Source organism: Onychostruthus taczanowskii, unplaced genomic scaffold (assembly GCF_017590055.1).
Source record: "Onychostruthus taczanowskii isolate IOZ18803 unplaced genomic scaffold, ASM1759005v1 scaffold11, whole genome shotgun sequence".
Taxonomy (NCBI): domain Eukaryota; kingdom Metazoa; phylum Chordata; class Aves; order Passeriformes; family Passeridae; genus Onychostruthus; species Onychostruthus taczanowskii.
In genome coordinates, this window is record NW_024497629.1 from 7,987,921 (window position 1) to 8,009,605 (window position 21,685).

The window sequence follows — 21,685 nt, forward strand, 5'->3', positions numbered from 1 at the left end:
CCTGAGAAGCCTACGCAGAGCGGGACAGTGGCTCCAATAGCTCGGCTAGGCGGATGTGATTGCACAGCTCTGCTTGGTGCTGGGTAGAAATGCCGTGGACTTACCTGTGATTTCATCAAGCCAGCCTCTAAATACTCCGCCCCACCGTCACTGTAAGAGTAGGTCACTCTGAGGAATAGAGTGCTGAGTCTCTTAAACAAGCATCAGGTTGTTCCCTGGATCTGCCTCTTTTGCCTCCTCCGCCAATCTTTCAGCAGTGGCAGTTCTATAACTGGTATGGGAAGTGCTGTTCTCCCCCCTCATTCCTTCTCCTGAGTGGTTCTTCTGTCAATCCATGGCTGTGTCCCAAGACCACCACCTCACAGATGTGCTCTCTGCCTTCCAGGAGAGCAGCAACAGGAATGTCTGGGCATGTTTTCCCTGGCTTGGGACATGTCTTGCATCTCACTTTTGCCTCTGGTTTGCTCACTCTGTGCTTATTTTCCAGATCAAGTGCAAAATTTCCAAATTGTTGTGTTTTTTCCATCCTTATCCTGCTAGTACTGGCCACATATGAGGGCCGCCAGTTTCACAGAGCCACCCAGCCTTTCACAGGAATAACAATATCACATTATAGTGGTGACATATAGTAACACAGTGTCCAGAGAGTGACACTTGGACACTCTGCACTGGGTACCAGGAAGTGGGCAAGAATTAACCACTCCTCATCCTGCTTTACCAAAGACCACTGGGCTTCAAGCTGGGCCTGCTCTAAGGCATGGGACTTAGAAAACAAATGAACAATTAAATTCCTACATTTAGATTGCGTGTCCAGACATTTCGAATCCAACCAGGATCTTTCATCAATGGAATCTGAAAGAAACAAAACATAATGAAAAATAATGTAGTTAATTAAGAATACACAGAGGTTAATACATACAGGCCTCAATCATGGTCCTTGAAACTCAGTTTCAATGAATACCTCTCCTAAGATTCCTTTGTAAGCCACGTGGCCTTAGTGTCATCCTCACTTTTTGTCTGGACTGAGAAATGTTCTCAATTTTTTTTCCACCACCTCAGTTTTCAGGGGTTTTGCAGAAGGATTTAGTCCTCTGCTAGTAGGATCCGTATCATCAGCTGGAGAGAACTTGGAAGCCAGCAAATTCTGTGAGCTGTGAAGAAACATAGACCACAGCAGTGTCAGTTTGTTCTTTTGCAGGATGGGCATGCCAAAGATCTTTTCATATGGCATCATCCCTAGATGTGTTCATGGTACAGGAAGACCTCTAGTACCCAGTAGGACAGGAAAAGCAGTTCTGTAGAACAAGAAGAGCACACTTCAGCCCCTTTGAAGCATCCTGATGCTCAGGGTCTGCATAGCAGAGGCATGAGTATGTTCTCTGCATAATTTCTCTGCAGACAGGCAGCACAGGGGCCTCAGCAGTGTGACTGTACTTCCAGAGACAGAGCCCGCAGCTGAGGTGACAATTATTGTGACAACCTCTGTAAGAACGCACAGAAGTAGGAGTGAGTGGTGATTTCATTTTTAATGAAGCCACAGTTGCAAGACATATTGACATTAATTCATACCCACTAAGTAGGGTAAGCTTTCAGTGTTGCTGGAGGTGAAGGGACACATATAAATAAAAGGAAAAGTTATTCAAGAGAAATTCTGAAGTGCATTTTAGAATACTTCTTATTCCATAGTGAAATTTCATACTGTAAGGACTAACTCTACAGGATCAGTAAATAAGATGGTGATGATGATGGTGATGATGATGATGATGATATGAACAAATAATTTGAAAGATTTCTCTTTCTTGCCTAGAAAAGTTATGGCCAGATTTGCTATTGGTGTGTTCTCAAAACATCCATATTCCCTCATATTTAAATTTCAACATTTTTCAAACAAAAATGCTCACCAGGAAAAAAGGAAAAACATTCTGCTCTTTATCATTCTCAAGTTATAGGACACTCAGAATACTCTGTGGAATTTTACTGAGCAAATAGAAAAGGCATAAAATGATACTTTTTCTGAATTTTCTTTCATTTAAATAAGACTATGAAGCCATTACAAATAGGGAGCAATCAGAAATAGCAAAACAAGCACTACAGAAATAAATTCACCTAGTTCTGGAAGGTCCAGTTCTTAAGGGTTCCATTACTGTTAATTACACTGGTAATTGCACTCACACATTCTGGTACATGTGTAATTAGAATATCATTTCATGTGGGGGATGTGACAAGTAAGTTTGAGGTGGCACAATCAGAGGAAGGTCTGGCACATAGGCCTTCTCTGTTCATGACAACATCTTGCACTTGGATTCCACTAAGGATTGCACCACAGTATTCAAACAGAGTTTACCAAGTCTCTCAACAACCTTATGGACCACAAGATATTATAAATTCCATTTATCAAATTAAGAAACTGAAATACACCCTGGTTAAATTACTTATTTGGCATTACAAAGGACTTCTAGCGTCTGAATTAGGAGCAGACCTCTTTCCACATGGCCTGTTGTTTTAACAAGTGGTCTATCTTTTCTATTCTCAGAAGGAAAATTAAAATACTAGCACTGTTACCCCAATAATTAAATGATCAGAAATACTCTTCCAGGGTAAATTAATAATTGAAATACAGATGCATTTTGTATGCAAATGCTGAATTCAGTATAATTGCATTTTCCTGTTGCATGTGCCTGTTTGTGTTTAAGAGGTATCATAGAGTGGTTTGGGTTGGAAAGAACCTGAAAGGCCATCTGGTTCCAACCCCCCTGCCATGGGCAGGGACACCTTTAATGAGGCTAAAGTGCTCAAAGCCCCATCCGGCCTGGCCTTGAACACTTCCAGGGATGAAGCATGCACAACTTCTCTGGCCAGCCTGCTCCAGTGCCTCACCATCCCCACAATAAAGAATTTCTTCCTAATATCTAATCTAAGCCTACCTTCTTTCAGTTAAAAGTTGTTCACCCTTGTCCTACAAGCCCTCATAAAAAGTCCCTCTCCAGCTCTCTTGTTGTCCCTTCTGGTACTGGAAGGTGCCATAAGGTCTCCCCAGAGCTTTCTCTTCTTCAACCCCAACTCTCTCAGCCTGTCTGCAGAGTACGGGTGCTTCAGCCCTCTGATCACCTTTGTGGCTTCCTCTGCACTTGCTCCAGCAGTTCCAGGTCTTTCCTGTGCTGAATGCCCCAGAGCTGGGTGTACCAGTCCCACATGAGGTCTCATAGAGCAGAGCAGAGGGGCAGAATCACCTTCCTCACCTGCTGCCCACGCTGCTTTGGATGCAGCCCAGGACACAGTTGGCTTTCAGGGCTGCAAACAGACATTCTTTTTCTTTCTTTCCTAAAAACAATCAAAATTCTATTATCCAAAAAATAATTCTCAGAAACATCATAATAGGAACTGCCACAGGCAAACAGTACATTTCATTAGCAGAAAAGTCAACAGTGTGTTGCAACAGAGTTGGTAATTTTACAAAAGTGCAGCTGCCTGTGCATTCAGTTCCTCTGAAAAACAGTGATCAGAGACAGTCCTGTAAAACATTCTTTGTGTACTGGTGCAACAACCACGCGACTCTCCAGGATCCCGGCCAACATTTTGAAAGTACAGTTAATGTTGCAGTTAAGTATTTGATGTTTTTAGTTGTCTAATCTCTTGTTCCTGCTCAAATTTGAAAAACAACCCTAAGGAGCTTTTGTTCAGACCTGCAATTAATGGGAAAATTTAGAACTTAATGAATTATATTTTGTCCATTTTTTTTGAGTGACTGTTGTAATTTGACTGCCTTTCCTATTTAGTAGTCTTGGAAATGCAAACTGACATGAGCAAAAATTATTTCAAAGCAGACACTCTGTATTAAATCTTTCCTTTAGCTGTACCAGCCTCAGAAGGCACCCTGCTGACCTTAGAGAACAAGCTAATGTGGGGAAAAGATGACCTTGCACTTAAGCTAGTGAAATAGGACACAAGTGCTATTCCTGTACAAGACAGAGTCAAGGCACAGGCGAGGCACTGGGACACTCTGGCCTGTGCCTGATGCTGGAAAAACAGCATTTGGCACAGGTGCTGCCACAGCCAACTGGCAGCTCCCAGCCTGGGAATGAGCACAGAGCATTTCCAACAGGCCTCTCAAGGAGGCCAACTGGTTTTTACCATTGATGGAGCGTAATAGAAATAATAGCAGGAGGTGACAAAATCACACCAGGTAGCATCAAAGCCAGAGAATGGGCACTGTCACTGTCTGGTTTACTGCCACCAGTGTAGCCAAGAGATCCAGATCTCCTGTGAAGCTACCTGAGCTTTTTTGCTTCCAGTAGTGCGGGCATATCACAAGCATTATTGCACAGCTCTCCTGATGTCTAAAATAAATAATATGTTCCTAAACTGTCAGAGAAAATTCAATAATATTTCTAAGAAAACATTAATTTGTGGTGCAAAGCAAAATTTGCCCTTTGACCCCTAAAGAGAGTCTTTATGACCCTATATTGCCCAGTCTGTTAGCATTAAGCCAAACTGTACTTTTCCCAACTAAATATGGAGTGTTTAAGAATGAAGATATTTCTTTTAGCTGATAGAAGGTGAAATAAAACAGAAGACTCAGAGATAACAGATATGGCCTAATGTCTGCAGAAGAACAGATTAGTCTATATGTCATACTTTCACTTAGAGGGAAAATATATATCTTATATTAAAATAATGCAAGCAGAAAATAGTAACTGTAATCCACGTCCCCTGTAACTGTAATCCATGCTCCCTTGGGAGAGATACGGAAATGCAGTGAGCATGAAAAGAAACAGGAAATATTTAGGCATTAGGAAAACTTTATAATAGTAGGAGCACCCAAGCTCTGGTATGGCTTGCCGGAAGAGGCTGAGATCTTTCAGAGCAGGTTGAACACACATTTGACAGAAATGTTTTAATTATAGTTGAATTTGCCTCTAGGCATAGAGATGGACCAGATGATCTCTGGGTCTCTTGCAGCCTTGTATTCTATTAGTCTATGATAAAGTGACATGGCAGAATGAAAATCCATTTTCAGGAATCCTTTCCTAACAAGGAAATCTTACAATGGGAAAAATACAGAAACTGGTGATGAAAACACTATTACATGAAATGCTTTGAATTTAAAAAAAAAGTGCAGAAACAAGTTATAGGGAAGCACAGCAGAGTAGGCAAGGGATGGGCAGGGTGACCTCAGCAGCTCTTCTGTCTCAAACTTGTGACTCAGTCTCACGACATCACCTGACTGGTGTTTAGCTCATCACATTGATGCAACAGGTGTTGTAAACAAAGTTATTCATTTGTGAATTACTCAAGTAATTTAAATCAGGTTCCTACAGTAATCATGCTTCTAAATGCAGTTAAGTACACACTTAGTGCTTTATTTCTGCTAGTACCAGATAGAAACATTACTTCCCTTGAGGGGCATCTGATGCCCAGAGTGACTTATATTTTCCCTGAAGTATGGGTGCCTAGTGCAAAGCAGCTGGTCTGTTCTTTCACAGAGAACCAGAGTAAGTACCTTTTGTGAGGAGATGCTATCTCCACTATAGAGTAATTTTAAGCAACAAAGAGGAAGGAGGGCCATGTTCTTTTAAGATAAGAGGACAATCCAATTGCCACATGATCATACTTTCTAAGTGCCCTAAAGTAAGTAAACCATTTCCTAGCTTTTCAAATAAGTCAGGTTTGACTGGCAACTTTAATTTTCCTGGAGAGGTTGTAACTGGTCAAAGATTGGGACATCAGTAAAAAATATGGAAAAAAAATGTAAATACCAACAGTTCTGTCAGAAACTTCAGTAGTGAGTTCCTAGTTAAATGGCTTGATGTTCTAACACTCCAAACAAAAACACCCTTATCTATATTTACCTTCTATAAAAAGGCTACCAAAACAAAGCTACTGGTCTGTGGAAGCTGCTGCCCATGGAGATGACCACAGAATAGTTTAAGTACTTTGCAGCAAGGAAGCCAGAGTCAAGTTTTATCAGATGAAGCAGAGGAAGCACAACAAGAAACCAGTTCTGTTTAATCACCTCACTCAAACCTGGCCCAAAGTCAAAGGAACCATATGCTCAAGCACTCTGGTAGCTCCAGGGTACCAAGGCATACATGGAGACAGAGGAAGAGGTGTAGGGTGGGGAGATCACAGCAGTTTGGAGACTTCTCGCTTGCCCAGCCCTCACAGCCTCTATTTCTCTGGAGACAGCAGTGGGTGCCAGGAGCATGAGCAGTGTTCTCCCTGTCCTTTCCTTGCTGAAAACCTGGATACCTGCATTGTAATCATAGAATGGGTTGGAAGGAACCTTAAAGACCATCTAGTTCTAATCCCCCACCACTATGGCGAGGGATGCCACACACAACACCAGATTGCTCAAATTCCCATCCAGCCCGGCCCTGTGTGCTTCCAAAGATAGAACATCAACAATTTCTCTTGGAACCTGTGCCAGTGCCTCACTCCTCACGGTACAGATTTTTTTTCCTAAAGTGTAATATAAATCTCTCCACTTTTAGTTTAAAACGATTCCCCCTTATCTGATCAGTCTCTGCTCATGCAAAAAGTTGTTCTCCCTCTTTTTTTATAGTCCCTTTCAAGTACTGGGAGCCAAATCTGAGATCTCCTCAGAACCTCCTCTTCTCCAGGCTGAACAATCTCAACCCTCTCAGCCAGTCTTCATAAGAGAGGTGTTCCAGCATTTTTGTGTCCCTCCTCTAGCCTTGCTGCAACAACAGGTCCATGTCTTTCCTGCACTGAGAACCCCAGATCTGGATGCAGCACTGCAGGCAGGCTCTCACCAGAGCTCCTTTTGATAGAGCCCAGGATATATTTGGCTTTCTGGGCTGAAGGTGCACATTGCCAGTTCCTGTCCAGCTCTTCATCCACCAGAACACCCAAGTCCTTCTCTCTGCAGGGCTGCTCTCAATGAGTTCATCTCCCAGTGGACTACATCAAGTTCCTAAATTATTTTAAAGTCTAGATGTAAGCTTGTTTAGGCAATCCAGCCTAAATTTAGGGGAAAAAAAAAAAAAGAGAGAGAGGGAGAGAGAATATCCATGGCACTCCTGGAGCTGCTGCAAACTACAGAACTACAGCAGAGCCTGCTCATTTAGCCAGAAATCTCACTGAATACATCGCCAGGCTGGGTTAACACAGGAGACCCTGGTCTTTGAAATGCACCCTGAAAGAGCCTCATGCCAGGTCTGGATTTTTCCTGCTGAGCTCCTCCCTGTTCTTAACCTCACCCTAGTCACTCAGAGAGAGAATTATCAGCTGTTTATCTAACATCTTGCAAGGCATGCTGATAAGGGCTGTTTTGTCATCTCCCGCAGACCGTTCAGCAGGGTGGAGCCTGTTTGGCTGCCACCACCATTGGCAGACATGATGGCCCCACCAGCAGACCTGCACTTGCTTTTGTCGGATATTTTAATGGCTGCAGTTAACATTGCACCTGGAAATGTTTCTCTTAGGAACCACCCTAGGCTACCAAAAGGTGTTTCATGAGGTGATGTATCCACATCACCTGATGTTCACCCCACCCTCCCTCATGGCATCAGCCTTTCCAGACCCAGAGGCCTCCCTGAACAACTTTTCCATCAGCCCTGGACATGGCAGCTGCTACCCACAGCTTTCTCCAGAGCACAGAAGAGGGCAATACATGCCTTTCACCAGAGAAGGGTGAAAATGGCTGCTCCTCCTCACAGCCAGGGGCAGAAAGCTGTGAGTGGTCGAGCTCCATGACTGCAGTATTGACACTGCCCATGGCTTAGGCTTGGTGAGGCTTTGGGTCATCCAGACCCTCATTGTTAAGTGCAAGACAAAGGAGTTCAGAGCTAGATCTGGCTGAATGTAGGATTTGCAACCACAAAGAATCTGTAAATTTTGGATTCTCATGATACAGAGCAAACAAAACTCATCTAGCCCACTGATGTTCAGTCTGAGACACAAGATACATGCTCGGTCATGTAAACAGAGGACTCTCTGAAGAGAAAAAAGGAAGGAACTATCAAGAAGTTCCTGAATTTAGTTCAGAGGGATTCTGGTCAAACAGGTATGGCAGCAGAGCTGAGCTGGCAGCAGGCTTGTTTAAAGACTTGAGAAACTGGGTTTGTGCCACATGCTGGATCCCCAGGCTCCCCAGCACCCAGCAGGACACAGAGCAAAGCTGCCACTGCTGCTGTGCTGCACCTTCTCTTCAAATAATACCAGGCACACAGTATGTTTTTGCTTGCTAGCAAACTTTGTCATGGGTCACATACAAATACCTTGTACAAATGGAAGCTTGTGGGGAGCCTTCAGAAAGGGGCATTTCCCTGATCCCGTTTGTTTTTTGTGCAATTTTAGGCATGAATTTCAAGAGTGGTGATGGGGTTAGGAAGATGACAGCAAAAAACTGCATGCTGTACACTGAAAACTGCACTGGCCTTTAATATTATGATTAAACCTTTTGTCCATTTGCCTACGACAGCTGCCTCCATAGGCATAAAGTTCTTGGCAAGTGGGAGGTAATGGCCACATGTGGGGCTGACCTGTAAAACCTAGCTGGGCTTTTTAGTCTCTCTGTTTATTTACTTTGTTTGCTTGTAGACTTACTCAGAGGTCTTTCTTCCCTATGCATATCATAGCTATTTTAGGCTGCCAGTGATGCTTCCCGTCCCCCTGTCCATTGATTTGTGGAAAGCCTCCCATCAGAATGCAATTTATTCAAAGAATATTAAATTTTGCCACAGAGGGAAATTTCATCAAGTCAGTACTGATATGTAAGTACTTGCATGCTAGTCACTGTCCAGAGTCATCAAGGGCACCAACAGTGGTGGGCAAAACAGGTTTTAATGTATGGCTTCATGACAGGCTTGATAGAGTCATAGCAAGCCTCCATTAAAGTGTGAGTGGATTAAAATATACATGGGGGTTTTTCCACTTTATCCATCTAGGGGAAAAAAAAAAAAAACAGGTAGGCTTCTTTGAAACGCTTCAAGCAGTCAAACACTAAAGCCTCACATGCACATTCCTAACAGCAGAAACGATTGTATTGAGTGTAGTTTTTATAGAGTTTTTTTTAAGGGATTTGCTAACCACAGCTTTTTAGGGAGTAATTTTATGTCATTTTGTGGAACATAGGTATGTTTGTAATATGAAGAGACCTTGTGTCCCAGGATCAGATTTCTGGAGTGGAACAAAAGAGGAAAAACAATCCTATGTCTGAGGGGTAGGTCAGCAAGTTTGGAAACTTCCATTGCAGCTGGCACTATTGCAGGCTGTCTGTGCTCTGCTGCACAACCCAGCTAACCTCACTCTGCTTCTGTTTTTTTTAATATAAACCACAGAAACATTATCAACTCAGACTACTGTTATGAAAGCGAATTTCTCAATTTTCACAGTTTCTGACTTCATTGGTTCAGCACACAGGGCTCACATGTAGTAAAGACTGCGTGTATGCAAAAGTAAACACATGTTCATAAATAGACTTTGGAAGCAGCTCCCTACTGGCTCTTGTCCAGAAGGGCAGAAAATAAGGAGGAGGGGAGTTTGCCTCTTCACTGCAAGTGATTTGTTTTTCTCACTAATGCTACACATTGTTCAGGACTCTTTCTAGGAAGAAGGCAGTCATAAAATCCAATCAATATATGCTGTAACATGCTGACTAGAAGAAAAACAGTACGTGCAGAACAAGAGGAAGTCTTTGAATAAATTCTTGGAAAGAAGCATCTCAGAACGCAGTGGGCCAGGAACATTTTTTCTGTGGTGCACATTTAGTACTTGTTCACACAGAAAGCCTTAAAAGTATTTAGAAATGTTTTTTAAATGTTAATAATCCCTTGAGCTTGACTGGGCTTTAATTAATACTAAAATAATTGCATTGGTTTTGAAATTCTTTTGCCATGTCACACTTTTAGAAATTCTCTGCCTCTCCTCCTACTTTCTTCAGCATTTTGCCTAAACAAGGCTCAGGGGCTCAGTGGCAGCCATCAGTCTCTTTGTTAAATGTCATACAGTTTTTCTGCAGGGAGGGCAGTGCTCTCAGTGAAGCTTTACAGATCCCTGGCTGCAGAGAATGAAGTTTGTAAACAGTGGATGCTCCACAAAGGGCTGGCTGACTCAAGAGTAAAGCAACCCCAAGTGTTTATTTTACACTTCTGAAAATGCCACTGCAGCTAGGCTGGTAGTGAAGCGGTGCTGGATTGATAGAGCACAACCAGCTGCTCCCAGGAATGCTTTGGGACTGTCATTTTTGCATTTACTGTTTAAGGACAAAATAGAGGGACGGGTTACAAGACCTCCACTTCCAAACCTCCCCCAGCATATAGCAACAGAGTCAAGGCCATTAGAGATCCACCAGTGTCAGTGAAGAATCCCAAGTGCTGTTTCTGTTGCCTACACTGGAATGATTTTCCCAAAAGTTAGATCATGGGAACATTCAAAGCTCCGTTTTGTGAATAATCTTTTATTGACTGCTTTGGACTTTAAAGGTACTCCTGGCTTCAATGGGTGAAGGATTGTTAATTGTTCTGTGAGAAATTAACACCTCCTGATACTCCAGACTGGCAGGATTCATTTTTAAACTAACTTCACAGATTAACTAGTCAGCAAAAAGAAAGATGGTGGCAAGAAATAATCTGTTCACAGTAGCATGCTCCTGTATATTTCCTTGTTTTCACTTCATTGTGCAATGCCCATAATGTAATTATTCCTATGTGAAGGGATTACTGCAGGGGGCAAGTACATAGATCCAGCTGTTCTTGTTTCACTTGAGGTGCCAACACAAGACTTTACCTTTTCAAAGCCTTTTTCAGACCACAGCCTTCATTATGTGGCATCAGTTGAATAGAAAGGTATCCTTTCTCTGGGCTGGATTGTTAGTGTTTGTGTTAGTGAGATAGCACTGGATTTGGAGTCTCCATGGTATCCAATCCAAAGATATTTAATGTAAGAATCCTACTCTACTCAGCCCAGATGTACCTATCTGACTTTAAGGTGAAAGAATAGTTCCCCTTAACTTCAAGGCCACCTTTTTTAAGTGGGATTAGATCCTGGGGCTGCCCTTTTTACCTTAAACAGTCATAAGTAAGATGGTAATGCCTGGATTCTCTTTCTAATTAATCCACAGAGAGTGTTGCACTATTAGAGCATGATCCATTTAAGATTCCTTAGCATGGCATGACATAGAACGTTTAAATACAAACTGTTTTTTTCTCTAAATGTAACTCTGACTTGTCTTGGAAAGATCATTTTCATAACTGCCTGCTATTCTTTTCCCGTTAAATTTTCCATCCTTTTTCCCCACAGGATAGATCTGCTTTTGTATCTCACCTAGAGCATACCACTTCCATCAAAGTCAACTTCTCCTCAGCAAAACTCTCATAGTCAATGAAAAAGTGAAAGCAAGTGCAAATACACCCTGAAAAACAGTTTAGCAGTCAAAAGAGCTTCCTTTGTTGCAGCATTATCACAGAATTTATAAAGAAAGTATCAAATTGTCCTAGGGTTTATAAAGAAAAAGAAGGTGCACTGACTCACATTCTATACTGCTGTTTGTTGGCCTTCACCAGTGCTTTGAAGCTTTAATTGGAGCTCACTTTGTCACACGCTGTACAGGGGCAAAATGAAAAGGATGTGACAGGATGCCTCTTTTGTGAAATGCTCATTAATTTAAGTGAAGTTTTCCCAAATCTTAGCAGTCAAAAGTCTGGGCAGTTATTCACTCGCTGCTGCTTGCCACCAACTTTATTAATATAATAAGGAACAAGTCATCATTAATGTAGGCAGCCTAGGATGAGCTGAAGGGTTTCTTTGACATGTATGGCAGGGTCAGGAACATGCTGCACAGCTACCACAAGGCCAGCAAGTAGTCAGGAGGTATGTCTGCTCCAGCCTGGTTTCAGGAATGCTCGTCTGAGGATTTACAAAGCAGAAAATTAACTACTGGTGTTGCCAAACAATTAAGACCACTGTTCAATGGCTCTGAACTGAGACAAGCCAGTTGAAGTGAGGAACTGATTCTCCCATGTGTAAATGTTGCACAGATTCCTAGCGAGTAGCATCTTCCCAAACCTTAGAGGAAACGTGAGCTCACACTTCCCTCTCTAGGGAGTGGAGAGATAGAAACAATTCCAAGGACTGAGTTACTCCAACAGGATTGTTGCCTTTGGGCTGTAGAAATAAATCCGTCAGTGGATTCAAACAAAACCTATCTTTCCACTGAAATGAGGTAACAAATCTGCAGCATCCTATTTTGTTCCTTTTTTTTTTTTTTTATTTTTTTTATTTTTTTTTCTTTCTCCTATGTGGGTGGAGATCAGATGAATCCACAGGAAAATGGGAGGTGGGAGCCCCAGGGAACCTGTGGGAATCCCTGGAGTGACTGAGGTTTCTTTCCCAGATGCCATGTGAGGAAGGGCTAGATGCTGATGTCTCTGGTGTTTGGCAGCCCTCCTCAGTGTAGGGCAAAGGCTCCTTCCAGCTCCTGCCAAAAGCTAAGGAAAAGCTTTGCTGGGCTGGAAGTAGCCCAGCTCTTGCCTACAGCGTACAAGGGTGCTGCATGGAAGAGAAACCTTTTCCCCATCAGCCAGTGTCCCCACGGCCCTGGATCTGTCCACCCTCACCCTCCAACCCTGCTTCACCCTTGCCATTAACCCCCATCCTTTCCGCCAAACCTGGCTGCATCCCCACAGGCTGTCCTGCTTATTTGTCCTTTCCTGCTTACAGGCTACAAGAAAACTGCCCAGCCCAAGCAAAAGCCAAGTGCCTGGGTCCTGCAGTAAGGACTGGGTTAATTCTCAGTCCAGAACATCCTCATAGTTTTGCATCCATTGCAGAAACTTCCTTCTCCTACCCAGCTGCCAGAGCTTCTCCAGCCCAGAGCTGCCAAGAAAACCTGCCACCCCTCAGGCACAGGCTGCCTGCAGGAAATTAGACACCAGCTTTGGTCTTCTTCTTGCAGTCATGAAGTGTTGGTATAGTATGTCTGCCAAACCACTATTAATAAACCACCTTTTTGACTGTCACAGAGTTATGCCAAGATAAAATGCCATTCCTTCTACCATCCATCTTCTTTTTGTTTCACAGGTCCTGGCAGAGCTCTCTTTTCTGTACTATTTCCTGATCTGTTGAGATTTGTGCAACACTGACCAAGAGAGGAAGAAGATAAAACTAGTGAATTAGTCAAATAAGTAGGAGTTAAAGGAAACTACTTGGTTCTCAGTTTTACTATTAGGGCCTGACTATCTACAACCTTCTGTCCTAGGGGGAAAAAAGAGAGAAAGTGTATTAATTTTGAGGAAAACATGAACATTGTAGCATGAGTTATATACACAGGTGTTGCTGTGGTCTGTGCCCATGTTCGTGGGCTTGTCCTTTACAAGTCTAATACAGCTGCTGGAGGGAAGCAGGAGAGGAAATTGATGAAAAATAGGGCTAACATCTTCTTTCATTTAAATTCCTTTTACTTAGTGTTACTTTTCACGTAGAAGTGGGGAAAAGTGTTATTGTGTTTGTACTCTGTTTATTAACTACATTATCCTGCTCACACACAGCACAGCCTGGTGAATGTTGCAATGCATTGCAAAAGGTGTTATTAACATAATCCCCTTTCAACAGATGGAGCAGCTGAGAAAGTTGCAGAGGGTTATTGAAACTCTTCCAGCAGCGTGAGGGAAAATAGCTTTGTCATCCTGTCTCAGGCCAGCCCTGCAGTGACCAGGGCAGGAGCCACAGCTCATTTCTCAGTCTTAGCTGAGAGTCAAGTCTTTCTTGTCAAGTGTTGGCCTCTGTTGCACAGACAACATTAGATTTCCAGGAGAAGGGATTTAGGAGCACCCAAACCTTTTTTATTGAAGGTCATGTCTGTAACTGCTTTAAGTTATCTCACTTGAAATGACTGTTGCATTTCTACTGACCTTGCAAAAGCACCAGGACTCATACAGTGAATCCAATAAGGCATCAGAGATGAAGGACATTTAAATACCCATTGGGAAAATTAGGTTTAATCTGTTTTTTTGTTTTGGTTTGGTTTGGGTTTTTTTTTTTTTGTTTGGTTTTGCTTTGGTTTTTTTTGTTTGTTTGGTTTTTTGTTTGTTTTTTGTTTAGTTTTTGGTAGTTTTTTTGTTGGGGTTTTATTTTGTTTCGTTTTGTTTGTTTGCTTTGGGTTTTTTTTTAATAAGGCTAAAACAGGTTGAGGAAACTGTTGGTTTGCAAAAGAGTTTTCAAATAAAATATTTATTGCAAATTATTTAATTATTAAAGAGTATTTTTTCCATTGAATTTACAAAGTGTCCCTCTGATGGAATGCTGCCCCTCAGATGCCATTGACTCATAAAAGCCTCTAAGCAAAACTGGCAGAATGGAGGGCCTCAGAAATTTATAATGAAAGAAAATCCTTAAACTCCAGGGATTTCTCAGAGATATTTACTGAGATGGAAATCCCACAAGGCCTCAGTTTGTACCTCTCCCTGATCCTTCTCTGCCTTAAAATATCCAAGAAATAATGAGTCCATGGGATCCTAAAATACTTAGAAAAAGATGGGGCAATCCATCATAATTTCCAGATTTTAAAGGAAAATTAATGATTTTATTAGCAAAGCTATGCTGAATTCCTAATTGCTTCTGTAAGTAAAAATTACCCTTGAGTTGCCTGATATATTGTTTGCTCTTCAAAGGTCACCTCCGTCCTGTAGCAGATTGCAATATGGATGGTGTTAGAGTCAAAGCTGTACCACGTGCAGAGAGTGAGCAGAGAGAAGCCCCTGCACAATGCAGGAAAAAACACTCCTGAGATAAAAAAAAATAAAAGTTAATAAATTAAAAGCTTTCAAACTGGTTAAAAGGTATACAAAATATCTCAACATAAGGATACTTCCAAATTATCTGACCTTTTTTTAAAGGGTACATCCAATTTAATTTGTTTTACTTGCTACAAGCTGTTAAATATCATATGGTCTCATTTCTAAGAAGGGTAAGATAAATATCAGGTGTCAGCCAAAAATAATATGTGGGACCACTGGAGGGCACTTTTGATTTAAAAATCCCTCACTTCAAAAGTATTTAGGCAGCAATACAACTTCTGCTAAAGCAGGAGGGAGCAGAACTGGGGCTTGTCACTTGTTCATGAAAATTTATAGGAAAATATTTATTTCATTCTAAGATATTTTGTAACCCAAAAGACCTTGAGGAAATTCTGACAAATAATCTTTATGAAACATATATTCTCACTAATTTTTTTTCCATATTACAGATTTTTTGGCCTGTTTTGGCCTAGATCACATTAATGAATCAGTTAATTGAAACAACAACTATAGATTGGGTTAGAATAAAAAAGACTGTATTTTTTGTCTGTGTTGCTATGTAGACACATTGCTAGCTCTCATTTAAAAGGAGAATATGCTAAAACTATTCACCTGATCCATGAATCTACCACTTGGTACAAAGGCTCCAAGGAGCCTTTACTGAAGGAGTAAAGAAGGAGCAAAGAAAAGTAGCAATTCTCTGTGTAGTGGATTCATTCTAGACTAATCCTGCAAACTTTCTCCTCTCAGCGGTCTTCTTTAGATGACTGATACAGTTTATTTTAGAGGGAATGGGCTTGAATAAAAAAAAAAAAAAAGGTTTATCAGACCAGTCTGTCCTTTTTCAGGTTTTTTCTTTGTTGACTTAAACCTTCTTGAAAGGGGCTGCTTCCTGCCTGGCCTCCTTTGCTTGGAAGCATCCATGCAATTCCTTGTTCCCCACTTTGGTTGGGCAAAGTACAGTTTGGTCATCCATTATAGCAGAGCATTTCTCTGCAAAGCCACAAAATCACCATTACTACAAGATCAGGTAAAGGATTTTGTGAAATTCAGAAGACAGAAGGGAAAAAGGAAAAGAGGGCAAGAAAAAAATGGAAAACACAAAAATGCCTCCATCACGTATTTTCTTCTTGGCTTTTCTGAATGGAGGATGAAGAATTTATTGGGAGCAGGCATGTCTCCATTGGCTGGTAAAAGTGCCTGTAATATAGAGTAAACGATTGCCTGTTTGTGCTGTGGTCTGTGGTTCTGATTATGAACTTCCTGAGGGACTGTAAAGATTAAAAACACAGCTTGGTACTTGGTGAAGATTTAAAGAGCTGTAACTTCTAAATGGTACTGCTGAGGGATAAACAGGCTTTTGCCTCCTGCCCCTGAGCACCATGGCAGGGTCACGAGAAGCTGAACCTGAACAAAACTCACTCTGAAGCCCACAGAATTCATCCCTGCAGGACAGAACACGGAGAGGCTCTGCAAAGCTGAGTGAAGGCTCTCCTTTATTGTCAGCTTTGCAGGGAAACCATCCCAGTACAGCATCAGCAGGCACCAGCACAGATGTAAAGAACTCAGGGATGGTGGTGAAGTTACAGCAGAAACTGCCAGCTTCATTTGGAACAATACAGATCATAGATTAAAGAGGAAACAGTTTTCAGGAACATCTTTTTCTCTCTGCTTTAATATATATGATATTATACTGGTAAATTCTCATAAAACCAGTGGCTGATTTTCCTGTGAGTGTAGCTACTGGTACCAAAAGAGAAAATTGATTCTGAGGATGGTCTTGGGGTCACTTGCATTCCTCATTTCAGGAACTGCAATCCCAGGTACCATTTACCTCATTTCTAATATACAGGGCATCTGAACTGGGAGCATGTGGCAGTGTGAGGCAGTGTGCCCTGACAGGATGGCCATGCTTGAGGCTTTGAGTAAAACATGTCCTTCCTTTGCCATTGCTCCTTTGCTCCACAGGCAAGCACAGCTTTGCTTTCTGCTCCCATGCTCACTCTCATGCCTGTCTCTTCAGGGCTTCACTATATGCAGCTCCATTTGCAACTTCTAAATGATTTCTAACTCTGTAAAAGTGATGAGATCCCCAAGCTCACTTGATCCCATTTCTTTAAAATATTCCCCACCACAAATATGTAATTTCAAGTGAAGTAGAAGACAGTTCTGTATTTTCTGAACCATTTTGCCATGCAGGCTTTTCAATTATCTCCCCAGCTTGTGCACATTAAAAACAGAGGGGACATTCTGAGGTGCCAGCACAATGGTCCCTTGTTGTGCACACCCTGTTATGGCACCCTTGGCCTCATGGCTCCCTGGGTAATGTCTGCGGGAAATGCTCAGCTGATGACAGCCCAGCCCTTATCTGCTCATTTGTTTGGAACAAAAGCTCTTTGGGAAGATGCAGTATAAGTGTCAGATTTATGCTGCTTTTTAGGAAGCTTTTTCTTACCTCCAAGAGATAGGGGACTTTAAATTGAAAAGAGTTTTAACCTTCACCATGACTGGTAAGAGCTTGATAAGTTTTTTTAATGCAGACATCTAAAAGCCCATAGCAAGAAAAAAATACGTATCACTGCTTTCAAAAATCTCAGCGTTTAAGACAGCTCTGGTTCTTGGAGATGTTTTTGTGCTTTCTGTCTGTTTGGATTGGGTTTTTCTTATCTGCTCCTTTTTTCTGAGTGTTTTACATTTGCAGCCTAGACCTTAGAAGGTTTTGTTTAGCTGGTTTTGGAGCTGCTGAAGCTCAGCCTTGGGCTGACCAGTCCTTGGGCTGTGGTCTTGACAAGGTGCAGACTCCTACTCCAGGTGAGACTGAGTTGTCACAGACCCCTTCAAAGAGGAGGAGAGTCAGAAACAGAGAGGTTTATGCTCTTTGCATTTATGGCAGCATGAGATAAATAAGTGCTATTAAAGCATTACTCATCATGCACATTGTTATGGTGCAAAGGCAGTGCAGGTGACAGGAGCTGGGGGTGAAGAAGCTTACAGCCACTCAAGGCCCTCACAGCCCTTCATCCTCGTGGACCAAGCTGAACTTTCAGATCTATATTAAGACAGGCTCTCTGAGACATGATCTCCAGATACAGAATGATTGCTGACCTCCCACAACCTGCCCTAAATAAAATGCAAAAGGACTTGGCCTGCAGTCAGCTCCCCATGAGTGAACCGCATGTAAGGGTCTGGGTTCAACTTACTGTTTGTTTTTCAGTAGGTGGGAAGGCAGCACACGTGCTTGATGCTGGAGGAAAGCAGATCTGCAGTGAAGTTGACACTTATTTACCCTTGCAAAAATATATCCTCCACTCTCTGAAGGGTCAGCCCTCCCAAATGGGAGCAAGGAGCTGCAACAAGGCGGCACCTGCTCCCCTGGCTGCTGCTGCCAACCTGCTGGGCATGACAGGGCAAGGCCACTGTGGGGGAAAGGTGCTCCTGCCCCTGAAAAGTCTGGAGTCTGCTCAGGAGATGGCTGCAAAAATGCCACCAAAATAAAACAGAAGGAGGGCCAACACCGTGGCCCCTGTGCATAGGGCAATAGTTGATCCCTGTGCCCCAAGTGGTACAGGTCAGCCACAGGGGAGGAGCCAGGCCCCATGGGAAGAGATCCTTCCCCAGCAAAGGTCCATGGGATGGAGCAGTCCCAGAGCCCAGGGCATTGCCATGTGCAGGGACAGCTGGGAACAGCCCTGCTGTGGGTAGCTGTGGGTGTCCTTGCTGTAAAGTGCAGGACTGCAGCCCCCGGGCACGTGGGCTCTGCCTCTGGCTGCTCTGGGCCAGCACAGGTTTGGTGGGGTGAGAGCAGCCTCTGGCCACCCTGCTCCTTGTGCCTTGCCCAGGACAGCTGTTTAAGCTGTTTAGTGCAGTAAAAGCCTCACAGTGAGAAACATACAGTTCTTCCATTTCCAAAGAAATTGATGCTACTTAAATTGCTACCCCCACTGGAATCTGGTCAATCCAGGACTGTCTGCAGCCCAGAGAAATGCCAGTGCTTTGTCATGACCAGTGGCTTGTCACTGGGACTGTGCCTGGGAAGAGAATGATGGAAACTTGCCCTGAGGAGTGAGCCAGTCCCTCTCCCACAGCAGCATCAACTGCAGCAGCAGCACTGGCAGCAGACAGTGAACTGCAGCAAGGTGTTGCATTTCTGGAAGGCTTCTCCCAAAGGATCTCAAAACATAACAAAAGATTCAGGTTAAATGAACCTAAAAATGTTATGTGTAGGAAGAAAATAAAAGTTACAATTTTCAAGTGTGCCTGTTTACTTGGGTACCCAGTACAAGTGGCTCAGGGAGTATTTTTACAAATGCTCCTTGTGGTACAGGTGAAAGTTATGGAAATTCTTCTGAACATGAAGGTCTCAAGCAGAGATCTTAGAGCACAGCTACCAAATAATTTGAAACACTGGCAAACAAAATGTGAATTTTGCCTTGGGTAGTATAGGAAGCTTGTATTTGATGCAGGAATTTGCAGAGTTCTCCTTGATGTCTGCTATATCTTAATAGGCCCAGTTTTAACCACCATTCCCCCATGCTATATCAGCTTCTCTTAGTGATGCTTAATTTATTTGTTATTTTTTATTTATTCCTCCTCTGGAAAGGACGTAAGTGTACAATCTTATCGCTAACCCTAGGGAAAGCAAAAGTCTGTATGACATATTTGTTTGGTCCTCTTGCAACACCATAATAAATCAGAGAAAGTTTGAAGTCTAAATGCTTACAAAAACAAATTTTTGCTTCTGGAAGCATGTAAGTTTTTAGTCACATGCTGCATTTCAAAGCCTGGAGCCCATATGTTTTTATTTGCATACCTAGGGAATGTTTTTATCAAGGAGCTCTCTGTGATGAGCCTTTAATATTCTCAAATGTATGTATGCCGTCTCCGAGGACCAAAATTTTCTCTGTATTCTACAACACAGTGATAGGCAGAACCACTTCAGTAAATCTATAAAGGTAAATGGTTCTTCTTTTCTGATGTCCTCAACAAAAGCCCAGAGTCAGCAGCTCCTAAAGGCCAATAGCAACTGTTTCAAATGATATTTAGCGCGTCTATTTCTATCAGAAATCTGATATTCTTCATCTTTACTCTTTAAGTTTTGTAATGAAACTTACACTGCAAAACAGATTGTTCAAAGGAGCAGTGGGATCCATGACTTTCCTTGGCAATTTAAGAGATTTATACGTGAAGAAAATTTCTAGAAGGAAACTAAAGCTAAAGTGCGCATCATACAAATGCAATAGTTAAAGTGTTGTGTAGGATATCTTAATTTTTAATACAGGTGAAAGCCAGGAGTTTAATGACATTTAAAGTTTAAAGAAAAAAATAAAATCCCTGACTTCTTTCTTCCTTCTGAGTTTGGTTTATATTGAACATAGTCTTGATGTTCCTTAGTGCTCCAATCATCACTGAAGTAATCAGACCCATCTCTCCCACCCAGCCTCCATTCTGCTCAGTCTGTAGAGAATCTTCTGTGGAAATGGAAAGTATCCACCTATGTTTAATTTAGAAATCAGCGCCTATAAAATATCTTCCTATCTGTCAAAACCAAACATCTACCAACACACAAATACCAGGAACCGTGTCCTGATACTGAGAACAACTGGTGCTCATTTTCACCCTCCCTACATATTCCTCCAAATATGAGACTACTTTAAATGAACATTTCTATCATTAGCTAAACCAATTTATTCTAAGCATTCTACTTCAAAAAAGCAAAAGTCTCAGATATTTCCTTGGATACCTGTAGGACATATCAGTTCTGGACATACCACACACATTCTTGCCTGACCCCATTTAGAAACCATTTCAAATATTGTCATTCCCTGAAAAATCAGAGATGTGTGTGTCTATAAAAAGATATGAAAACCATGTTTGAAACCATAAATATTAATTTCAAAGCATGTAATTGTTTTTTTAACCTCTTTAATGCTTTTTAAAAAGTAATTGAAAGCCTTGGTTATACCCCTTCCTGCCTTTTCCTGAAACTTAGTGAATTGCCAGGCGATTCAGTAGAGCTGTTCTTACTTCTGCCCAAAGTCTCTTCAGAGGGAATTCATCCTCTGTCTTTCTGCCAGAAACCTGTACTATACCACATCCTTTCCTGCAGCACTAGGTATCAGACCTTAAAACACATAAAAAAGACTGTGCAGCCAGTATTAGGGGGCATCAGTGCAGATTGTATTTCATTAAGGCAGCTTCAGTCTTACTGAGAAAAGATGTTGTATTTCACTGGCTCTTTTTTTAATGCAGACTTCCAGAGCAAACGTTAACACTGTTCTTTATATCCTTTTCCCTCCATTGTACCTAAAAGCTACCTTTCAACAGTGCAGCTTTGCACAGCCAGTCAGACAGCAAAGCAGACAGTACAGAATCACTCAGGTTTCCTTGTAGAACCTGACATACACAGGAGAAGCAAAAGAAGGTTTTCCCCATTCAATTCTTTTTTTTTAAAGTCCACAGGCTGAACTAGAAGAGATGACCAAACCATTGATGAAACACAGACTTTAACAGGAGATTAAAAATGCTGCTGATACTCATTACTATTGAGGGTCACACAGCACAGCTTGTTACTTTTTTCTAAAGCTTTAAGTGTTATTTATGCCACCTTAGGGCAGTCTCTTACCCAAGACCAAGGGGAGCCAGTGGGGGTCTCTGGATGATCTTCCTCCTCAGACGACATCCTGAGCTGATAGTTTTTCCCTGTTCTTCACATACACTGCTAAAGCCACTGTTGGTTTCTGCCATATACAAAAAAAACTGCCTTCAGATTTTAGCTGAAAAAAGCTAAAAGCTTAGCTGAAAGCTCCAGAGAATATAATTTCGCAGTGATCATGTTCTTGCTAATTTTACCTGCCGAAGTTCTTGGAAGCACAGTCAGAGCAAGAAACCTGAGCTCAGTAAATCAGAGCACACTTTCCTTGCAACTGACT

The 21,685-nt window shown here is 42.1% G+C and overlaps 1 protein-coding gene across 3 annotated transcripts in view; it reads right to left on the bottom strand.

Annotated features, from left to right (window-relative positions):
• Positions 1–21,685, bottom strand: part of LPIN1 (lipin 1) — a 79,477-nt gene extending 57,792 nt beyond the window's left edge. Inside the window, exons 1-3 of one of the 3 annotated variants that reach the window (XM_041421925.1) lie at positions 21,606–21,685; positions 21,379–21,493; positions 796–852 (exon numbers count right to left, since the gene is read on the bottom strand). In XM_041421925.1, the coding sequence (XP_041277859.1) occupies positions 796–852; positions 21,379–21,435 (114 nt within the window). In that variant the 5' untranslated portion in view covers positions 21,436–21,493; positions 21,606–21,685. The other 2 variants (XM_041421916.1, XM_041421938.1) reach the window with 2 other exon arrangements.